Below are 20065 nucleotides of genomic sequence, written 5' to 3' on the forward strand. Positions count from 1 at the left end.
TGCGCTGGCTTGGAAGCAAAGAGCTCAAGATGCTGCAGCTCCTTTAAGCCAGGATACGTAGAGAACATAGCGCTGCAGGACAACGCGTTGCTTAGAGGACACAGGCCGTTTGTGGTCCTTGAAGGCCCAGCGGCCTAGTGAGCACCGGTTGCAGCAGCTCCTTGAGGTCTGTGCTGCTCTTTGACGCCCGTTGTTGCCTACTAAGATCAGGCCCCATAGCTCCTTGAAGCCCCTGCTGACTAGAGAGCTCCAGGCTGCCGCATCCCACTGAAGCCTGACAGCACATGGAGCTCGGGCTGCTGCCACGCCCTGAAGGTAGGCCGCTCCAGCTCTTCCACTCCTCCTGGGGCCCTGTGAATAAAGGCAGGCCGCGGCAGCATTTTGAAGCTGGCACTGCCTGCCAGAGAACACAAGGCGCTCGCTGCAGCACCTTGAAGTCCTGACTGCCCAAGGAGAACAGGCCTGTAGCTCTTCGAATGTCGTATAGCTTTACGTTACAGGCGGCTCAGACCTGTCCATCCCACCGTGAACTGGAGCAAAAGCGCTATAGCTCCTTAAAGCCTGTTGCTCGTGGCGCTCCTCCCACGGTGTATCTGGATTCTCGGAGCAGCCGAGAGGAGGCCGCGCAGATAAAGAGCTAATCATACCTGTAATTCTCCTCGGAGACCAGAGGCAGTCCAGGCCGTGGCAGCTGCAAGGAGTAGACCGCAGTGCCTCTGCTCTGAGGCAGGCTCCAGCTCAACCCTCCGTCTCCGTCCCTCTGCCTCGCTCTGCTGGAGTTTACTGACGGATTGTGAGGGGGAAGGAGAGCAGAGACAGTGGAAGGAGCCGGGAAAAAGCGAAACCAGGGTAGTGCTTGTGAAACGAGCGCAGCGCTGATTAAGTATGTTTAAAATTGTTAAAAACAAGCAGGGTGGGTGGCGGGAGTGAAATGCACCCAACTGAACAGGCGACCTCCAAACACCTATGATCATGAGCAGCAAACAAACGGACCACACTCAAAGTGGATCGCGCTGAAAGTAAATTAAAAGCGCGCTTACTAACTTTTAAAGGACACCGTGTAACGCCACAAGTAAAAGATCCAGTCCGGATGGGCCATCCGAGAAGGAGACAGGGCGGTGACAAAGAAGCCTCATTTACAATCAAGTGCCAGCGTTTAGCATGAATGATGACACAAGCCAATGAAAATGATGGGCGGGGCTTCAAGTCCCCATCAGAAATCTTATCGACTATAAGACTCCTCGCAGAGCGAGGAGCGCGTGCGCGCTCCAACGCTAGGCAAGACCTAAAAATAAGCGCCTGGCTGGGCCCCATGTGCGTATCACACCCTTCTTTTACTCCTCACTTTAATGGTGTGCACTCCAAAATACTTGGCTTAAGATCCATCAGGTATGCATTTATCTGCAATGCTTTTATCTTTTCTTTCTTTCTTTCTTTGCTGAATATCATCTTTTATCTTTCCTTCTTCAGGTGTCTGCTACCTTAAAGTCTGATGAGACACCTCATTTCAGTTTTTGGGGTCGAAACGTCATCTGCTTACATTTGAAACAAATCTTCACTGGCCTTTTTTTTTTTTTGGTTTGATTTTTTTTGGTTTATTAAGTTTAATAATAAAAAAAAAAAACCACAATTGGGCATGATTTTATAGTACATGTATGCATCCACATTTAGTCCATTACATACAAATTTTTGGTAGTAGCAATAGATCCTTGACTAATACATGCATATAATCTAGCCAGCTGATGCACTGAGTAAATAGGAAGTGAACGGGCCCCATATATCTCTTGGTCTAGTAGCACTTGGCAGCTCTTCTGCATAGCATGTAAACTGATCTCGGCAATATGCCATGTCTCGTATCCAATTCTCATGTTTCGGGGAGGGCCTCCCGCCCCAATGAAAGGAGACTCTTCGCTTTGCCAACAGTAACGCAATAGCCACTAATTTCCGATTAATAGTTTGTATGTTTTTGATATTACCTAACGGGCACGTTTGTGGAGTGCATTCCACTACCTCTTCCACCATTTTGGTGAGGGTGCGAGTAACTTGCACCCAATGATCATATACTTTAGGATACCCCCACGCTAAATGTTCAAAGTCTGCATTTGGCGCTCCACATCTTACACAGCATGTGCTATCCCTCAATCCATACTTATAAAGTTGTACTGGGGTATAATGGTTTGGTGAAAATATTTGAAGTGGATTATTCGAAGATTTCCATTTGCGGTCATAGTCAAATTCTTTATTCGATCAATTAAAAGTGATTTCCGTTTGCAGTCAGTTGCCCTGTTAACATACAACATATCTTCCAATCCTCCGTACTCAACGGTGTAGAGAGGATAGCGTTCCATCTATCTAGCGGCCCTTACCCTAATACCCCCATGTCTGTTTGTGAAGTGTTATATAGTAGCGTAATACGTTTTGATTGTACTACTGTTGTGTAAATCAACTGAAGTGCCCCTAAGGCCTGTGGCTTCTCTGGAAATTGCAGATACAACTTGTGCAAGGCTGCGCAAAGTCTACTGTATATGAACAGCAATATTGTGGACCCTCCGTCTGCAGTATTGAGGAGTCTGTGAATGTCCCCTCTCGGTAGGTATCCCCCATCGTATAAAGCCCTGCTGCATGTAAAATACTAAGTGAGCCACTCTCTCTCGTAACGGATATTTCAGAATGATGCAACAATGGCATAGCTGGTGCATACAATGGGACTTTATTTGCCCGCTCCCAAGTTCCTTCCACGCATGCACTGTACATTGTACCGTATCTGTTTCTCCTCACTCAAAAATAGTACTATTATTTGTGATCATAGCCTTGATTGGCACAGGGTGCACTGCGCCAGCTTCCACTGCTACATGCGGGGTATAATCAGGAGCTTGTTGACAGTAATAGGCGAAGTGCATAAATAATATAATTGTAAGTCTGGGGCTGTAAACCCACCCAGGTCATAAGGGAGCGTCAACATTTCCCATCTAATTCTTGTTTTTTCCCCTCCCCAAGCCAATGTGATTAGTAATGTACGAAGCGTTGTAAAAAAATATTTTGTTAGGAGTATGGGAATATTCGTGAATAAATATAAAAACTTAGGTAGCACTATCATTTTCATCAATGCTAGTCTATCTGCTAGAGACAGTGGTAGCTTTATCCATCTGGCCACCTGCTCTTCCTATCGTGTTATTGCCCTCCCATAGTTAGCTTGTATAACCACCTGTGGGTCTTTGTGAGTCCATATCCCCAAGTACTTTACCGGGTCTGTGCACCATTCCAACGGATACCCAAGTTCTATTGGTGTCGTACCTGTAGTCCGGGGGATAATAATAGATTTAGACCAGTTAATACCCAGTCCCGAGTATCACTCAAATTATACATACTCCCGTATTAGTTTCTCTAAATGTGTCTCTGCTCCCTCACATACAGCACCATGTTGTCTGCATACAGGGATACTGCAAGCGGTCTGTGATGAAAACAAATGCCTCTGCCTTAATATATATGCCAGCGGCTCAAGCACCACCGCAAACAATAGTGGCGACAGGGGGGCACGCTTGTCGCATGCCACGCCGTATCGTAAATATCCCAGTTGTGTGTCCATTAATATGCACACGCGCTACAGGGTCAGTGTATAGCAGTTTGATCCAATTAGTGTCAACCATCGGTACCCCCATGCGATGCAGCACCGCAAACATATTTTCAGGAGATTGAATCAAAAACCCAGCGGCATCCAAAAGCACCGCCACCGCAGGTAGCGTTGGCTCTAGTATGTGTAACACCGCAAATAACATACGTAAGTTATGTGAGGTGGACCGGGCAGGTACAAAACCAGATTTGTCGGGAAGCACTATCGTGGGCAGTAATAAACGAAGTCGAGTGACCACGGCTTTAGCCAATGTCTTCACATCGGTATTCATAAGCGATGGTCTGTACGAATCGCAATTATCGAGCGATATACCTGGTTTTAGCAATGCAATTATTAATGCTTCACGAAGTGTGGCAGGCAGGCGTTGCTTCTCATAAGCTTCCATATCCATCTCATAGAGATAAGGGGCTAGTACATCAATGTACTCCTTATAAACGTCAGCGGGTAAACCATCACTTCCCGTACCTTTCCCATTGGGCAACGCAGTAATGGCCTTTCTAATCTCCTCTAGCGTTATTTGTTGCTCTAAAAAAATCATTTTGTCCTCATGAAAGCCATACCAGCAATATATCTTCTAGGTATTCTGCAATTTCTGTTTTCTGCTGACTCCCTGCCTGCATACATGTTTTCATAGTGCTGTACAAATGTGTTTAGTATTCCTGGCGCATCATAGTGGACAGAGTTATCTCTTGAGATTACTTCTACTACGTGTGTTCTCGCCCACACCGGCCCTTTTTCAAAAAAATATCGAGGCCGCTGTATAGTCATTGTTACAAGGCCGTTTTCATATATTAAGAAACCTTGTTCTATATCATAACTGTTCGCATCTTGTTTGTGGTTTCTGTTTTGTCACTTGGGACACGGAGCACTGTTGATATCTCACTTTTATTAATACAAGCTTATTCTGTGAAAACAGTATCTGGTTTCTGGACTATGCTTTTCCTGCAACATCCTAATTCCAGTGATTGAATGCTGTTCTGCTTTGTGTTGATTCATTTTCCATACGTTGTCCGCATGACCGTTGTTGATTTTGACATGTAACAGTAAAGAAGTCATGTGACCGGATAGTGGGCACGGGTGTCAGGAGCCACCCCAGGGCAGTTGGCGCAATGCATCTTCTTCAAAGAACACTTGAATTCTGCAAACAGAGCCTGAAACGCCATCAGGACCACTGCATAAGGATGTAGATTTGTAGTAACCAAAACTTTTTCTCCCCCATCCCCAATGAATGATGCATGTATCGGGCTAACCCCTTTACAGTAACTATCCGCTGCCGAGGCCACAGCTTTGGATATTAGTTTTTATTTTATTTAGGGTGACTGGTATAATTTGATATTTTACTAATTATTGCTATTGTAACACTCTTTAATTATGTTTAGTGATATTTAAAGTGTAAAACGTGTATGTATATATTTCTATGGAATTGTAGGATTGTTGCCGCTGGAGTCTGATTTTATCATCGGTCAGTCACTTAAGTCTACCTCTTATGTTAATGTTGCATATAAGGACAAAAGATGCATGGCTCACATATGAACTTGCACTTCAATCGAGCCAGGAGGCCGACTTCCAATTTAAAGTAAGACTTTTATTATTGACCGACTACAGGAACTGCTAACGTACTACTCTGTAGCCGCTTGCAATGACCTACAGAGTATTTGTATATTAATATTCTGATGCAGCATAACAGAGGATCATCTTATAGTAAGCTGCATATATGTGACATGCGAGCACGCCACAAATCGTTGCATAGAAGTAGCTCGAATGGCTACAGAGAATGGACATGACTTCCTTTTCTGTGATTCATGTACCACAAGCTAATGACGTGTTTTTCTTATCCATCGCGAAGGAAACAATTAATTGGAATTTCCAAGGCCTAGCTTTTTTTGTTGCTGTGAGCTGCACCCTCTTAACCTTCTGTGACTGTGTTCTGATAACCTAGTTGTGGACGAGGGTCCTGCTTAAATGTGAATAACTTGGGTTTTCTAATCCTGGGAATACCAACCTACGCTCAATCGACCATCATTGTGATGGGTAATAATAGCTTCTAGCAGAAGGGCCCTTTAGTAATGCTAAGATTGGCTCATCAGATGGTTTAGGATGCGGGTAATTACTACTGTCCAGTCAATGTCTGAAGCAGGGACATGATGCAGATGGTGATGATTGTCTGGTTTATCTATCCGCAGTGGGTGGGGTTGTGGTGGACCGATGCTAAAAACCTCATCGCTCCCATGCTGGAAGTCACTAACAGTTGTTAATTGCATGTCCCCCTTATTATGTGCTCTGGACTTAGACTCATGCCCACACGTGAGGCCAGGCAATTAGTAGCTGCTTACACTCTCTGCAGTGGGCAATAATGCTTAATTATTGAAGTATATAGAGCATTTACTGTGGTGCATGCTAGAACAATGGTTATTGGTTATTATTTCTAGTAATGCATGTTCTAGTTTTAGTGCTGCCTCCAAATAATTACTGAAGATTCTTTACTAAAGGCCCCAAACATTAGTATTACAAGATTGGGACAAAGGAGGTGTGTTGGTGCTACGTAGCACAGTTATTTGCAATAACGTTGAATCTGCTTCACCTACTGTAATTTCTTTGGACTTGGGACCCACTCCTGCAGCTTTCCAAAGTGACTTGGTTGCATTTTTGTGTAGTGTGACGACCCTCAACAATTTTCTCTGTTTCCCTCTAAGTCTCAAGGATCGAACTTGAAGACCTCTCCTCTGTTCTTGTGATCAATGGCTGCTAGAGTGTTATTGAGCAGCACCTAACTAGACTGGTGGTAGTGGCTGCTGTCATTCATTATGGTGAAGCTGTATGATTCCTTACGTTTTTTAGCGGTTTAAAAAAGTAAGTTGATCGAGGATCCATCTTTTCCAAAGATGATCTTTCCCAGACCTCCATGGTGATGTTGCACCTTCTGAGGCTTAGAAGTAAGGTGGCTTTTTATACTTTCTGTGGTTTTCCTCATTACTGGAAATACTCCATTAAAAAAACTGGCTTTTCGAGGCTATCTGAGTGTCACACCGTTCCATTGTACTAGCCAACGCTTGTTTCATCTTTAAAGGTCTCTCTGATCCCAGATATGATAGTAAGTACAAAGCACTGATAGGAACTGTATTGTTTGTTTTTAACTGGCAGGATATCATGAGGGATAGTGAATGAATCCGTGTGGCTCCCCACCAGTGTGGTTTTAATCCTTTATCCTGAGCCAGAGGAGTAGAGTTGCCACCTCATGTCAGGTAAAGATGATGACTAAGTTACTGTTGGACTGAGTCTCAGGAACAACAAAGACTTTAAGTTCATCTGCTACCAGCACTGGGAACGGTGTTTTTTGTGCTGCTACAGAAGAAAAAGCAACCAGATGCCGTCAATGACGCCGCTGCCGGCCCCGCGACCCGAATGCACCGCAGAGGGCACCACCGCACTACGCCCTGCAAGCCTAGGCTCACTGACGACGCAGTTCTTCACCGCCATCGAGCCGATGCTTGCACCCTGACCTGTGGGCACCGCACTCCTCACTGCCACCCTGGCGTCCCTGATGCCGCTGCCTGCACTGTGACATGTGGACACCGCTCGTGGAGAACACGGGGCACCGTCCCTCATCACACCACAGCCCTGGTCTCGCCGCCGTTCCAAGCTGACATACACGCCGCTGCCTCCACCATGGTTTGGGAGCACCGCTCTTAAGTTACACAAGGCATCGCCACCTTCCACACAGCAGCCATGGCCCACCGGCATCTGTGACATCAACTCCAGTTCGACAGCCGACGACAGCGCTTCAGCAATGACCACGGCGATGACGCTGCCTGCACCGGGACCTGCTAGCACTGCAACGACCACTGCCACACTTCGCACCAGAGCCCTGGTCTCTCTGGCGCCACAGGATGGCGTCACTGAGCCGCTGCCTGCACCGTGACCTGAGGGCACTGCATGCCGCACTGCTGCACTTCTTACCCTATCCACCAACGCCCGCCGGCGCTTCCGACTTCAACCGCACAGAGTTTAACCTGCAACACGTGTGACTTCAAGGGCCCGACGACTCCTGCACTGACCTCCAGGACCGGCGCCTGCCAATGCCAGCACATCACAAGGTCCCAGACGCCCTGCATTTCTAAAGGTACTGTTTTGCAGGTCTTCTTAACACTGTAGCTGGCCCATGACGCCCCGGTCAGCCACAACTGTTGGATTTGTTAGTTCACGAGTGAGACGACGCTGGGATAGTCCCGGACGGAACTATCAACTTCAAGGAACTGTTTTTAAAGTCTAGTTTTGCTTTATGAGGATTTCAAGTATGTTGGATTTTTATTGTTTTGGTCTTGTTTTACAGATAAATATTGTCTATTTTTCTAAAACTAGTGTAGTGTCCTATTGTAGTGTTTTCACTGTATTACTGCTGTTTATGGGCAAATAAATTACACACTGCCTCTGAGATGAGCCTGACTGCTTGTGCCAAGCTACCAAGGGGGTGAGCAGGGGTTATTTTAGAAGTGTAACTCCCTTATCCCGACTAGGAAGAAGGGTCCATACTTGGACAGGGTAACAACCTGCCAACTAGAGACCCCTATTTCTAACAGTTACAAACATACTATTCTTTTTCTCTTATCCAACAGGGCACAGACCATCATGAAGGCTCGTTTAAAAGGTGCTCAGACTGGACGAAACCTCCTGAAGAAAAAATCTGATGCTCTCACACTTCGCTTCAGGCAAATCCTAAAGAAAATCATTGAGGTAAAATCATTTTATTTTTTTGTTTTTTTTTATCTATGTAAATGCTGATTGTTGTGTCAGGCAATCAATTTTTGATTCTCTGAGTCTTCTTTTGTAAAGGTCAACAAGGTGGCTGATCGGTCTCACTAAACCAGTGCTCCCGACCTACCAACGACATCCTTCATAATGCTCCCTGCTCAGATGGGCACCTGAGCCCCAGACTAGGCACCTGACCCCACTACCTACCTTTTGTTGGTGCATCGAGTAGGGAAGTTTCCTGCCATGTTTGCGCCTGAGCCACCTAACAAACTGTCACACGCCGGGAGGAGTGCCGGAGGCCTAGTGGCACAGGGCTGAAGTCGCGGCGAGTGGCGCTGGTGCCAGACTGAAATAGATGGGCTTGCCTTGCATAAGGGTAACCTGCGCTGAGCAGCCCGGAGGCCCACTCTGCCTGGAGCACAACCCTTTCACCGCCGCCGGTATCCTGCCCCCAGTGGACATGGCCTTTGGCTGCGAGGAGCAGAGGTCCGGCTCCTCCTGAATCAGTAGTGGTCTAGCCTATGGGGTCCAGTCTGGGCGTTGCGCTGTGCCCACACATGGGACTGACTCACCTGCAGCGGCCCTCTACCAGGAACCAGTAGTCTGTGGCAGGCCTGCCCTGACCCAGGAGAACACCTGTGGTCCCACTCTCTGCCCGAGGGGGCAGGCTCTGTGGGTGCGGCGTGGTCCACCAGTAGCGTTTTGGAGCCCCATGGGCTCATTGAGATTAAGCCTGCCTCCTGGCATCTAAAGCCAGCGTTTGGCTGTCCCAGCTGGGCCCTGATGGTGCGTCACGGAACACGCTGAGACTCCTGAGATGGGGAGTAACCCAAATGAAGCCTTGAAGTGACGGCAGTTCTCCCCATACCCCCCAAGTGAGTTAGAGTTGCATGATGGAAGCTGAGTAAGGCAGCTGCACCACTGGCACTCGGCACAACAACACCTTGGCATTGAGAGAGTTGAGGAGCTCGGGTGTTGGGGCCTGAGGGTTCTGGTAGGAGAGATGCAGGGATCGTCTGGGTGTGGAGAGGATTGCCCCACCAGCACTTGGACTACTGGATGATCGCCTCGAGGTGGCAGGCCCACCCGGACCCAGGAGAACACACATGGCCCCCCTCTCTGCTGAGGGGGTCAGCTCTGCAGGTGCAGCATGGTCCGCGGGCCACATCTTTAAGCCCTATCGGCTCATTGAGATTAAACTGAGGTCCCGACAGTTTAAGACCGCGTTTGCCCCGTCCCCAAGTGAGAACAATTTGCATGAGGGAAGCTGTGTAAGGCAGTGCCACCACTGGCCCTACTGCCTTTGTGCCGCTGGCATCCTTTATTATTAAGGACAGAGGAAAAGGAGTGCACTCTGTGCCCCTCCCCCTGGCAGCCCGCACGCTCCCTGCTGCCCCCCCCATCTGGAGACTGAGGGGGTGCCCCCCCCATCAGTGTTAAAGTGGACTTGTTGCCTTCTACTATCCTCGTGGCCGCTACTGCCTCTGGTCAGCAACATTACTCCTGGGGGTCGTAATGGTCTGAGATAAGAAAATGCTACCATGGACCAGTTTGCAGCCCAAAGCTCAACAGGATGCCTACAGACGACAGACCCTGACAGATTGCAGACACTACAGGGTCCCTCGGGAGTATAAATCCTGATGGCCATTGAAGCATCCAGCACGGCCGTGCAAACCAAAATTGAGGCGCTAGCCCTTGACATGAATCTACTGCGCATTGATGTCCGCACAGGGTCGGAAAGGGCAGTTGCAACAGAAAGGCAGGTGGGTGAATTCCAGACTGAGATGCAGACTCTCAAGGCTAGGGTGACCGCGTTGAAGGCACAGATGTGGAAACTGGAACTCTGAGCAGGCGATGCAGAAGGGCGGTCCCTTAGATGCAATTTGCGTTTCGTGGGGTTCCCCAAAAAAAGCTGAGGGCTCTGTGCCAGAATTGTTCCTAGAGGAATGGATCAGAGCACAGCTCCCAGACATTGGGTTGTCACAATTTCTTTGGGGTGGAATATGCGCACAGATTGTTGGCACCCCCCCCCCTCCACTGCCAGGAGGTGCTCCAAGTACCATCATCGCAAAACTAATTGACTACAGAGACCGTTCTCGAGGGGGTGCGCATTCAGGACGATCGCACCTTTGATAACCATGTGATCAGCATGTTCCCAGACTAGACCAAGTCAGTGCAGCAACAGCAGCAGACCTTTGGTGGGGTCAAACAGAAGCTGAGGTCGATGGGACTCCAATATATGCTACTGTTCCCAGCCAAGCTCAAAGTTTTGCAAGAGGGCCGCTTACACTTCTTTACATCACTGGAACATATCTGGGACTGGCTGGAGGTTCATGGTGAAGTCTGGCCGGGAGGATGAGGGGTTGCCAGAGGCAGACCCAGAGGAGAATGAGGAGCGGGATCGTGATCCAGGAAGAGAAGCAGATGATGGCGCTGCTCCGGGGCTGGAGTGTTGGTGCGACGAGATGGTTCCCTGGATCTAAAACAGCAGTGACAAGAACGTGAACAGGCCAGGGCCTGGGTAGAGTCGGTCATGTCAGCTGAATCAACCGGGAGCAGCTCGGACTCGCTGCAGGGGGTCGCCGCTGCCTGGTACCGAACAGCCTTAGTATTGACACTGTATTTGGGGAAACTCTCTCGCCTCCTGGGTCCTGAGAGACACAGACGGAACTGTAACTTTTTCAGATGGCATACACTTAACAGATATGACACTGTGTGCAGCTAAGTTGTATACAAACTGCGGTTGCATGCCTAGTCCTTAATAGTGTATCTGTTTTTCAACTTACCAGGGCACTGAGTTGCAAATAAATCCCTATGGGGCTCAGCCCATGGGAGAGACTCCCACCTACACAAAGATTGTTGGCACCCCCGACCCCCTGAAACCTACCCTTAGTGTGAGTGGTACTCCGCTAACCCTTGTGGGTGTTTGTGAGCAGAAGATTTGTGTTGCGTGTCTGTATGAATGGAAGTGTGCTGGTTGTAGGGATAACATAGAGGCTGCACCAGATCTGGAGTCAGAGCTGTGAGCCAAGTCTTCTGTCTTGCCCTAGGAAGAAAACTCAGTTCAAAGAGAAGGATTGTTTTAGTTACTTTGAACACAAGTTCTCACTGAAGCCCAATTGTGTAGTTTGGATTCAAAATAAATGGGAAGACATGAGTTGAGTTATAGTGTGTTTTAACCGGGGAGGGGGTGGGAGTTGTATTCATTTTGCAAAGTATTGTTTAATGCAGTTACAGTGGTGCTGAGAGTGGGACGGGTTGTAGAGGGGTAGCGGGGTGTGCGATCGAGCTTTTACCGATGAGTGACTCCACTTGTCCTCTCACCTGGAACGCGTAGGGTCTGGGCTCTTTCGTAAAAGAATATAGGACACACACCTATTTGAGACTTCAAGTCATCCACATTGCCATGTTGCAAGAGACATACCTGACAGAGAGATAGAAGCTCAGAAATTACAAAAAAGTGGAGGGACCAATTTTATTAATTGACTTATTCCTCCTATGCCATGGGAGTCTCCATCTAGGTGGCACCCGGGTGCCCGTTCCAACAGCTCAGCTATATGGCAGATACATTTTCGTGCACGCCCGATTTAGTTGGTGTCGAACTGTTCATTCTTAATGTCTAAATTCCCAAAACGGACGACCAAGATTTTTTTTACATCCTTGGCGACCGAACTGATACATTATGTGGACATGGCCATTATTTGGGGAGGAGACTTTAATTGTGTAATCAAGGGTGCATTGGACAGACACCTGACTAGGTTAAACTCCATGCCCGAGCACACATTAGGCTGGACCTCTAAAGAAGATAATAAAAGACCAAGAACATCTACACAGTAATTTGCACTGATGACTTGTATCCTAATATTGTATCTTAATATTTCAATGATGTGTGGTCGGGCATCAAGTTGTTTCTAAGATATATCCCAAGGTATCATATTTTGGGGTTTTGGTGGTTCCCCCTCCCTTGAGCACCACAGCAATAGATACCAAGCATAAACATACCCGTCAAAAGTGAGCGCCATTACCACACGGTGCCTCATAACCCACTACATAGTTAACCTGACTAGGTTAGTCACCAAGCCCCACACGACTGCCAGACTGACTGAGACTATGCATAGGGTACAGTGTAAGTTTATATGGCGGGAACTTCACCCAATGGTAGCAGAGTGCTCCTATTACTCCCCCATGCACCACGCCCGCAATAGACTGGATCGGTTTGTCACCACCACTGATGGGGCTCTGAACATCAGGGAGATGAGCTACCAGGTGCGTTTCCTTTCGGACCATGCCCACCTCCTCTTGGAATGTGACTTGGGCAGGCATAGATCGCGTGTCTCTCTGTGGAGACTTCTAGTTCACTGTAGATATACAAATGGCACTGCAGGGTTATTTCGACAACCGCTGCAACTCCACAGAGACGAGGGATGTCAAATCGGGTGCCTTTAAAGTGGTGGTCCGAGGGGATTCCCTTGGGAAGATATATAGTCCCCGGAGAAAACTTGAAAGGGAGCTGTTGGAAGTGGAGCCCCGATTGACCCAGCTACAGCAATAAGCGGAGGGAGGGGAGGAAGGACTTTTAGACCTCACAAATTCACATAGATGATTTGCTGAGGTCTGGGACAGGTTGGACTGTCACGTGTGACCGGATTACCGTCAGAGACTAGACAGAGAAGGGAATCGATAGGGTCGTATGTTGGCCTGGCTTCTGAAGCTGGAATGAGCCCCTGTGATCCTCTTTTTGATGGCAGATGGGCAGGTAGCGGCCTTGGACGACGGGTGTGCCAAATGGCAACGTTTCTTGACGGGATTACGATCGTCTGTTATCCCCCCGCCTGTTGGCAGACAACAGGGAAGAAATCCAACTAGACGAACTAATGGTGGCTCTCCAAGATATGGCTAAAAGTGAATGCCTGGGCCTGACTGCCTCCCAGTGGAGTTTTTTCAAGTATACTCCGCTGACCTTTTCCCTACTCTACTAGACACAATCGAGGCCAAATCAGTCTGTATTCTGCCTGATCATATGCGGGAGGCACTCCTAATCATGCTGCCAAAACCTGGTATAGACCCTTGCTATCTGGGATTGTATTACCCATTGTCTATGCTCACTGTCTGTGAAGCTTCTGGCGAAGGTCTTGGCAGAGTGACCTTGTCTGATGGTCTCCCAACTGGTCGACACCGATCACATGTTCTACACACCACCAGAAATGCGAGGAAAGAGGCTGCGCTGGTAGTATTAGACATAGAAAAAGCCTTCAACACTCTTTCCTGGACATACTACTGGGAAGTACTTTGGAGAATGGAATTTGGTCCACACTACCTGGCCTGGATACTCCTGCTATATACGGCACCCAGGGCATGAGTGCGCACTGGCCATGTGGTGTCGGAGGCCTTCAATATTGAGAGCGGTATGAGACGATGTGCCACCTGTCACTGTTCCTCTTTGCCCTCACCATGGAGTCCCTGGCGCTCTATCGAAGGGATAAACATGGGGCCCGGGGAATACAGGTGGGAGACACGACCCACATAGAGTCTACGTATGCAGACAACACTCTCCTTTATGGGACTGATCCGGTCTGATCTGTCCCGCAGCTACTGCATCTCATGACAGATTTTGGGAACGTATCGGGCCTCCATTTTAACCGCCACAAGACGGTGTTTCCCATGGCATCACTGGCCTTGCGCCCAGCAACAGACCTCCCAGGGGTGGGTCTCCCAGGGAAAGGCACCACTTCCGAGACATTGGGATTCAAGTGACCCATGATGAACACCTGCAATACGACCTGAATATGGGCTGCATTGTGCGAGATCTTACTCATTCTTTGGCGGTCTGGAAGACCCTGCCGTTGTCGGCTATGGGGCGGGTAGCTCTTAGCAAAATGGCACTCCTACCGAGATGCCTAAATGTCATGCAAAACTCATTCCGTGCTTTACCGACTGCACTGTTTCGGTAACTTGATGGCCCATTGGTCTTACTGATCTGGGATGACAAACATAGCAAGGTCAAACTGGAAACCCTGAAACTGGACCTAGAGAAAGGAGGCCTTGGCCTCTCAGACCTCCCGTTGTACTACTTAGCAGGGCTGCTTCAGTATGCTGCACTATGGTGTGAGGAAGAATCTAACTAGGGAAAGAAGTTGCTAGTGGGTCTAGTGTCCCCGACTGACCTCCCAAAGCTCCTAATGGGAGGGTGCAGAACCCCGACGAGTACCCTACCCATAGTATCCCAGGTTACACATGCCTGGGAAAGAGCGGTAACACATGAATTGAAATGCGTGCCGTATGCAAGACTGCTCCCACTTTGGTGGCTTACGCCCTTCTTGCGTCTGAAGGACTTCATGGATGTAACACCATGGATAGGGGGACGCTGTCAGAAAGTGGGCGATCTTTATTTAAATAACTCATGTACAACACTCGCCGAAACAGGCAAGTTGTTCAGGGTTGGCCCGGGACAGTACTTGCAGTACACCGGTATATCATGCACGGCCAGCAATATATGGACTAGCTTCCCTGACGAGCTGGAGGAATCCCAGGTAGTAAGGGTTATACTAGACCTGGGTTTCCGTAGGATCCTTATTTCCCGAATTTATGCAGCCCTGAAGGACAGGTGGATTGATATAACTAAGTCCCGCCTTCTGTGGAACTGAAACCTTGATACCCAACTCACATATTCAGAGTGGAAACTGGCCATGGCACAGGTGTGGGAGACCGCCGGAAAAGCCTGATTCAAACTAACGCATTTCTACTACCTTCACAGGGTGTATCTGACCCCACAGAGGGTTAGCAGGATCTATCCAGCACTTACAGCTGACTGTTTGTGGTATGGCGTGTCACCTGCCGGATTTGTCCATGTCACATGGAGTTGTAGGGTACTGCATCTGTACTGCGTGCAAGGTATGTGCTCGGTGGCCCGGATAACTGAGAACCGTATGGCCCAGTCAATTCAACATCGCCTCCTGGGCCTTCTACCACTCGCTAAGAAAGGTGGAAAAATGATGCATAGGTTCGCTCTCCTTGTCCTGGTACTCGCCAGGCACTGTATTGCAATTCATTGGGTGCTGGCAGCACCCCAGACCCATGACAAATAGCAGATGGATGTACTAGAATGGGCAGTGGTGGAGGGGGTACCCCTCTGGAGTGTCCGTGCAAATAAAAATGAAGAGAGGGACCTTGAGAGATGGAATGAGATGTTGGACTGGGTGGGAAATAATCAGGAGGAGGCGATGGAGACCTCACCTGGGAAATCACCCGAGCGTGTACAGACTCTCCCTCCCCCGCATAGATGATATGTAGGTTGTCCAGAACACCAGCCGCGGTACATCCCCTGGTGGTTAATAAGACAATGGTAGAAAGCATGGTGTGATGAGTCCGTGAACGAATATTGAGTTGGTGGATTCCTGGGGTTCCAACCCTCTTTCTTCTTTTCACCCTTCCTCCCCCGTGATGTACAAGACTGTGCTGCATGGATCCCCTGGAGTAGGACTGCTCCTCTCCCTGATTCCCCACTGCATCGAAAATAAACTCTTATCAGTTAGGACCGGTTACAAAAATCACCGTGGATGAAGTAAAAAAAACTGCTGTAATGATGCTGCAAAATGTTCTCTTTTTTCATGTTTGAAAATGTTAACAAAAAAACATATTTTAAAAATATATATAAAAAGAAACTGGCCTTGCTAGCTTTCTCATGTATTGACTAATTATCATTCAACAAACAACTTATATCATTATTCCCATTGCGGCGAGTCCCATGCCGGCGTTCTTTTTAGAGGTAATAGTAGGTTGCTTCTGGGTAGAGCTTTAATTCATGTGTGCATGCTGATATCACTGATATGATTCAAACTATCCAGCAAGCAAACCACCTTCTTTCTCTCACCATCTATGTCTTTAATAGAAGTTCCTCCAGTTCGACACGCCTTTTAGTCATGTTAAAACCTTTGGGAGACTTCATTTTAGTCATGTCCTGTCCGTATTCAAGGTTAAAATTCCTCCTTCATTAACGTATGCTGCAGAAGTATTGGATAATAACTGTTGGCTTGCTTTTGAAAAGGCTGAAGGCCGGTTCTTCCGCCAAATTTGTAATTTAAACTCTCTGGCTGCCCCACATGTTCTACGCTTGGAATTTGGTATAGTCTCATCATACGTTTTATCTTTGTCAGCGGTCCTGAGGTGGGGGAATGCTCTCTGTTGGGGGGATGAGGGCTCTCTTAGGGTCGCCTTGAGAATGGATTTTTTTTTTTTAAACTCTTTTTATTGTTTACAAAAACATAACAAGGTCACATATGAAAATTTGTTTCACCAAGATAGCAGAGTTGCCGCAGCACCGGCGACATACAGCGACAGTGTAGGACTAGACATATGTACAGTAGTTCTGAATGTAGGCTAGATTCAGTCCGTGATCTCCAGGCCGGATAGTCAGGCCTGCGGAGGCTCACATATGTCACCTCTGTAGGTGTTCCAAAGCGACCACACCTCCCCCCCACTTTCTGGGGCATCCCCGTGCCGTGTATACGGTCTTCTCCTGCAACATGCACCAATCCATGTCTTTTTGCCAGTCCACCAATTTCGGCAGCGTCGATGCACCCCACAGATGGGCTATGTTCCTTTTCGCCACCATTTGCCCAAGCGTGACCCAAAGCCTCCCCCGTGTAGATAAGTCTGTGGGTTCCCATATGTTCAATATACATCGCTTAGCCTCTGTGCGAAGATCAACCTCCCACACTTCCCGCATGCAGGACACAACTCGCCTCCAGTACCTCTGCACCCCGGGCATTCCCACAAAATATGGACAAAGGAGCCAGTCGCCCCACACCCCCGCTGGCAGAGCCCCTCCCTAACCCCCCCCCCCCCCCCCCCCCCCCCCATTATCGCCTGAATTCTTGTGCAAGAAACGTATACTCTGTGCAATATTTTAAGCTGCACGAACCGGAGTATAGCCGATATCGCCACCCCCCTTGGGGACGCCAGAGCGGTAACCCACTCCTCGTCGTCAATCTCAAGTCCATCAGCCACCCACTTCTCTTTCAGGGAGTCGAGTGGATCGGGGGGGTTATTTATCCGTTTTTTTGTACGTGAGCGAGATGGCATGCTCCGGTGGAATGTTCGCTTGGAGGGAGTTCCTAATCTGCAGGTATCTGAAATACTCCGTAGGCACCAAGTCGTACGTTTCCTGCAAGTAGGCAAAAGATCTGATCCCCCTCGGACCCCCACAGGTCCTTCACCTGGGAGATCCCGATAAGGTCCCAGCTACGGAACCCCTTTGTGTGACCCAGGCTTCCCAGTCTCTCCGACGCCCACAGGGGGGTGGCCATGGTCAAAGTGTTGGACCAGCCCAACTTGCGATGTGCAGCATGCCAGATCTGCACAGAGTGCTTCGTCGGTCCGGTGAGCTGAAACTTGCCGGGTTTAGAGTACAGCGCGACCCCCCCCCCCCCCCCCGGGAGCAACCATCTGTCCATCCCGTAACCTGGGTCGTTCCCATCACTATACGTCCCCTGATTGATCGCCGAAAGGTGAGCGGCCCAATAGTACTTGCAGATATCCGGGTGGGCTATCCCCCGTCGTACCATCCCAACGTGAGTTTCCGCAATGCTATTCTAGGCGCACCCGACCAAAGGAGGGCTCGCTGCGCCGCCTCTATAGCCACAAAGTAGGAATTGGGCACCAAGTCTGGATAGTTTTGGAGGGCGTATAAAAATCTAGGGAGCGCCATCATTTTAAAGAGGGCCGCCCGGCCCAGCAGTGACAATGGCAGTCGCTGCCACGAAGTTGAGTCGTGCTGGAGCCGTCGCAGTGGCGGCAGTAAATTCTTTTCATACCGGAGAGTCTTATCCAGAGTGACAAACACTCCCAGGTATTTGAAGCCGTCCTCCGCCACGGTAAGCGGGCAGCTGCTGGGAAGCCTGGGAGGGCTGCCATGGAGGACATAGAGGACGGATTTGTTCCAGTTGATGCGGAACCCCGAGTTCCGCCCAAAGCTGGTAAATATATCCATCGCTGCCACTATAGATCTCCGCGGTTGGGATAAGTAAAGGAGGATATCATTGGCGTATAGCGAGATTTTGTCCTCCCAGCCGTCCGTCCATCGTATCCCTGTGAGGTAGATGTCCTGCCGGATCCACGCCGCCAGCGGCTCAAGGGAGAGCGCAAAGGGGAGAGGCGAGAGCGGGCATCCCTGTCTGGTGCCCCTCCCCAGGGCGAAAACCTCAGAAACCTTGTTGTTGACTACCACCTGGGCCAGGGGCTCCGAGTACAGGAGGCGAACCCATGCCGCAAAGCGGGGGCCGAAGCCCATTTTGCGGAGTACCGCCATCATGTAGGGCCATTCAAGGGTGTCAAAAGCCATGGTAGCGTCAAGCGACACCACCACCGCATCTTCTTGGATCGTGTGGCACCTACCCAATACACCATTCAGGCGGCGGATATTTAGTGCCGTATTGCGATGTGGCATGAAGCCGGACTAGTCCGGGTGTACCAGCGTGGGAAGGACGGAGTGAAGCCTATTGGCGAGAGTTTTTGCAAGAATTTTCGGCTCTGCGTTGAGCAGGGAGATCGGTCTATACGATTAGCAGGCCTCTCTCTGCTTCCCTTCTTTCGGTATGGCCACTATCGTGGCCAGGCGCTGCTCGCGCGGTAAGCTCCCCGTCGCCGTGCTTTCCTCAAACATACGGAGGAGGTGCACGCTAAGAACGTCGGGCTTCAGCTTGTAGAGCTCAATCGGCAGGCCATTAGGTCCAAGAGCTTTACACGGGCGGAGGTCCGCGATTGCACGTTGCAGCTCAGTCGCGGCGAGAGGGGCCTCCAGGGCTTCACGGTCGGCCTCCGACAGGCAGGGCATGCGAATATCTGCGAGCAAGGCATCAGAGTCCTCCTCCGGACGGTCCGACCCCTTACTGTATACCTGCCGGAAGTGCCTTGCAAATTAAGAGAATGGAAATTTTTGATAAATGAAAGGATCAATCCGCATTCTTTAGATCATTTGCTTACGCAAATGACATATTTGGGCTCAGTCTAAATAGTGATTCACCCATGCCAAAGCCTGCATTGAAGTTATTTTTAAAGAAGTCCGCAAGCTCGATTTAGTATGGCAAGAGATATAGCTTTAAGTCAATCTAAGTCCCGCAATAAGGTGGTTTGTGGGAGCGCCTTGGGGCAAAGGCCACAACCTTATTTAACATGGAATCATCCACATGGGATTAGAAGGTTGATACTACTTTTGAGAACTAACCTGTTGCCCTTAAACGAAGTTACTGGTATGTGGGATAAAATCTCAAGAGGAGAGAATTTGTGAATGGTCATATACAAATTCAGGATCTCAATCATGTGCTATTTGTGTGTCCGGAACTACAAAGGGCAAGGCGTTTGTTTTTAAGATCATCATTTATTAAATGTAATATTCATTCTGCTCAGGAGGCCCGAACATTTATTTTATTCCCTCCAAATGAAATGGTCTGTTATAGGATATTCCAATTTTTTAAAAAAAATTCTGGCTATTTATTAGGAAATTTTTTACAGTCTAGCTACCAGGTTGTAACGTGTAACGGTTGGACATTGAAGACTTTTGAACTGTATACAAAGTATGTCTCTCCTTCTTTTCACTTTTTAATCTACTGGTGTATTTTAGAAAAAGGGAAACATTTTTTGTATTGCATTTAAAATGTCTTTTTATTGTATTGGTGTATTTTTGTGAAC

General features: G+C 48.7%; 1 protein-coding gene across 1 annotated transcript in view; it reads left to right on the plus strand.

Annotated features, from left to right (window-relative positions):
• Positions 1-20065, plus strand: part of ATP6V1D (ATPase H+ transporting V1 subunit D) — a 137626-nt gene that overhangs the window by 35295 nt on the left and 82266 nt on the right. Inside the window, exon 2 of the mRNA XM_085627207.1 lies at positions 8245-8362. Coding sequence (XP_085483333.1) covers positions 8245-8362 — 118 coding nt within the window. The remainder of the gene's footprint in view (positions 1-8244; positions 8363-20065) is intronic.

This window comes from Triturus cristatus, chromosome 9 (assembly GCF_964204655.1).
Source record: "Triturus cristatus chromosome 9, aTriCri1.1, whole genome shotgun sequence".
NCBI classification, from domain to species: Eukaryota; Metazoa; Chordata; class Amphibia; order Caudata; family Salamandridae; genus Triturus; species Triturus cristatus.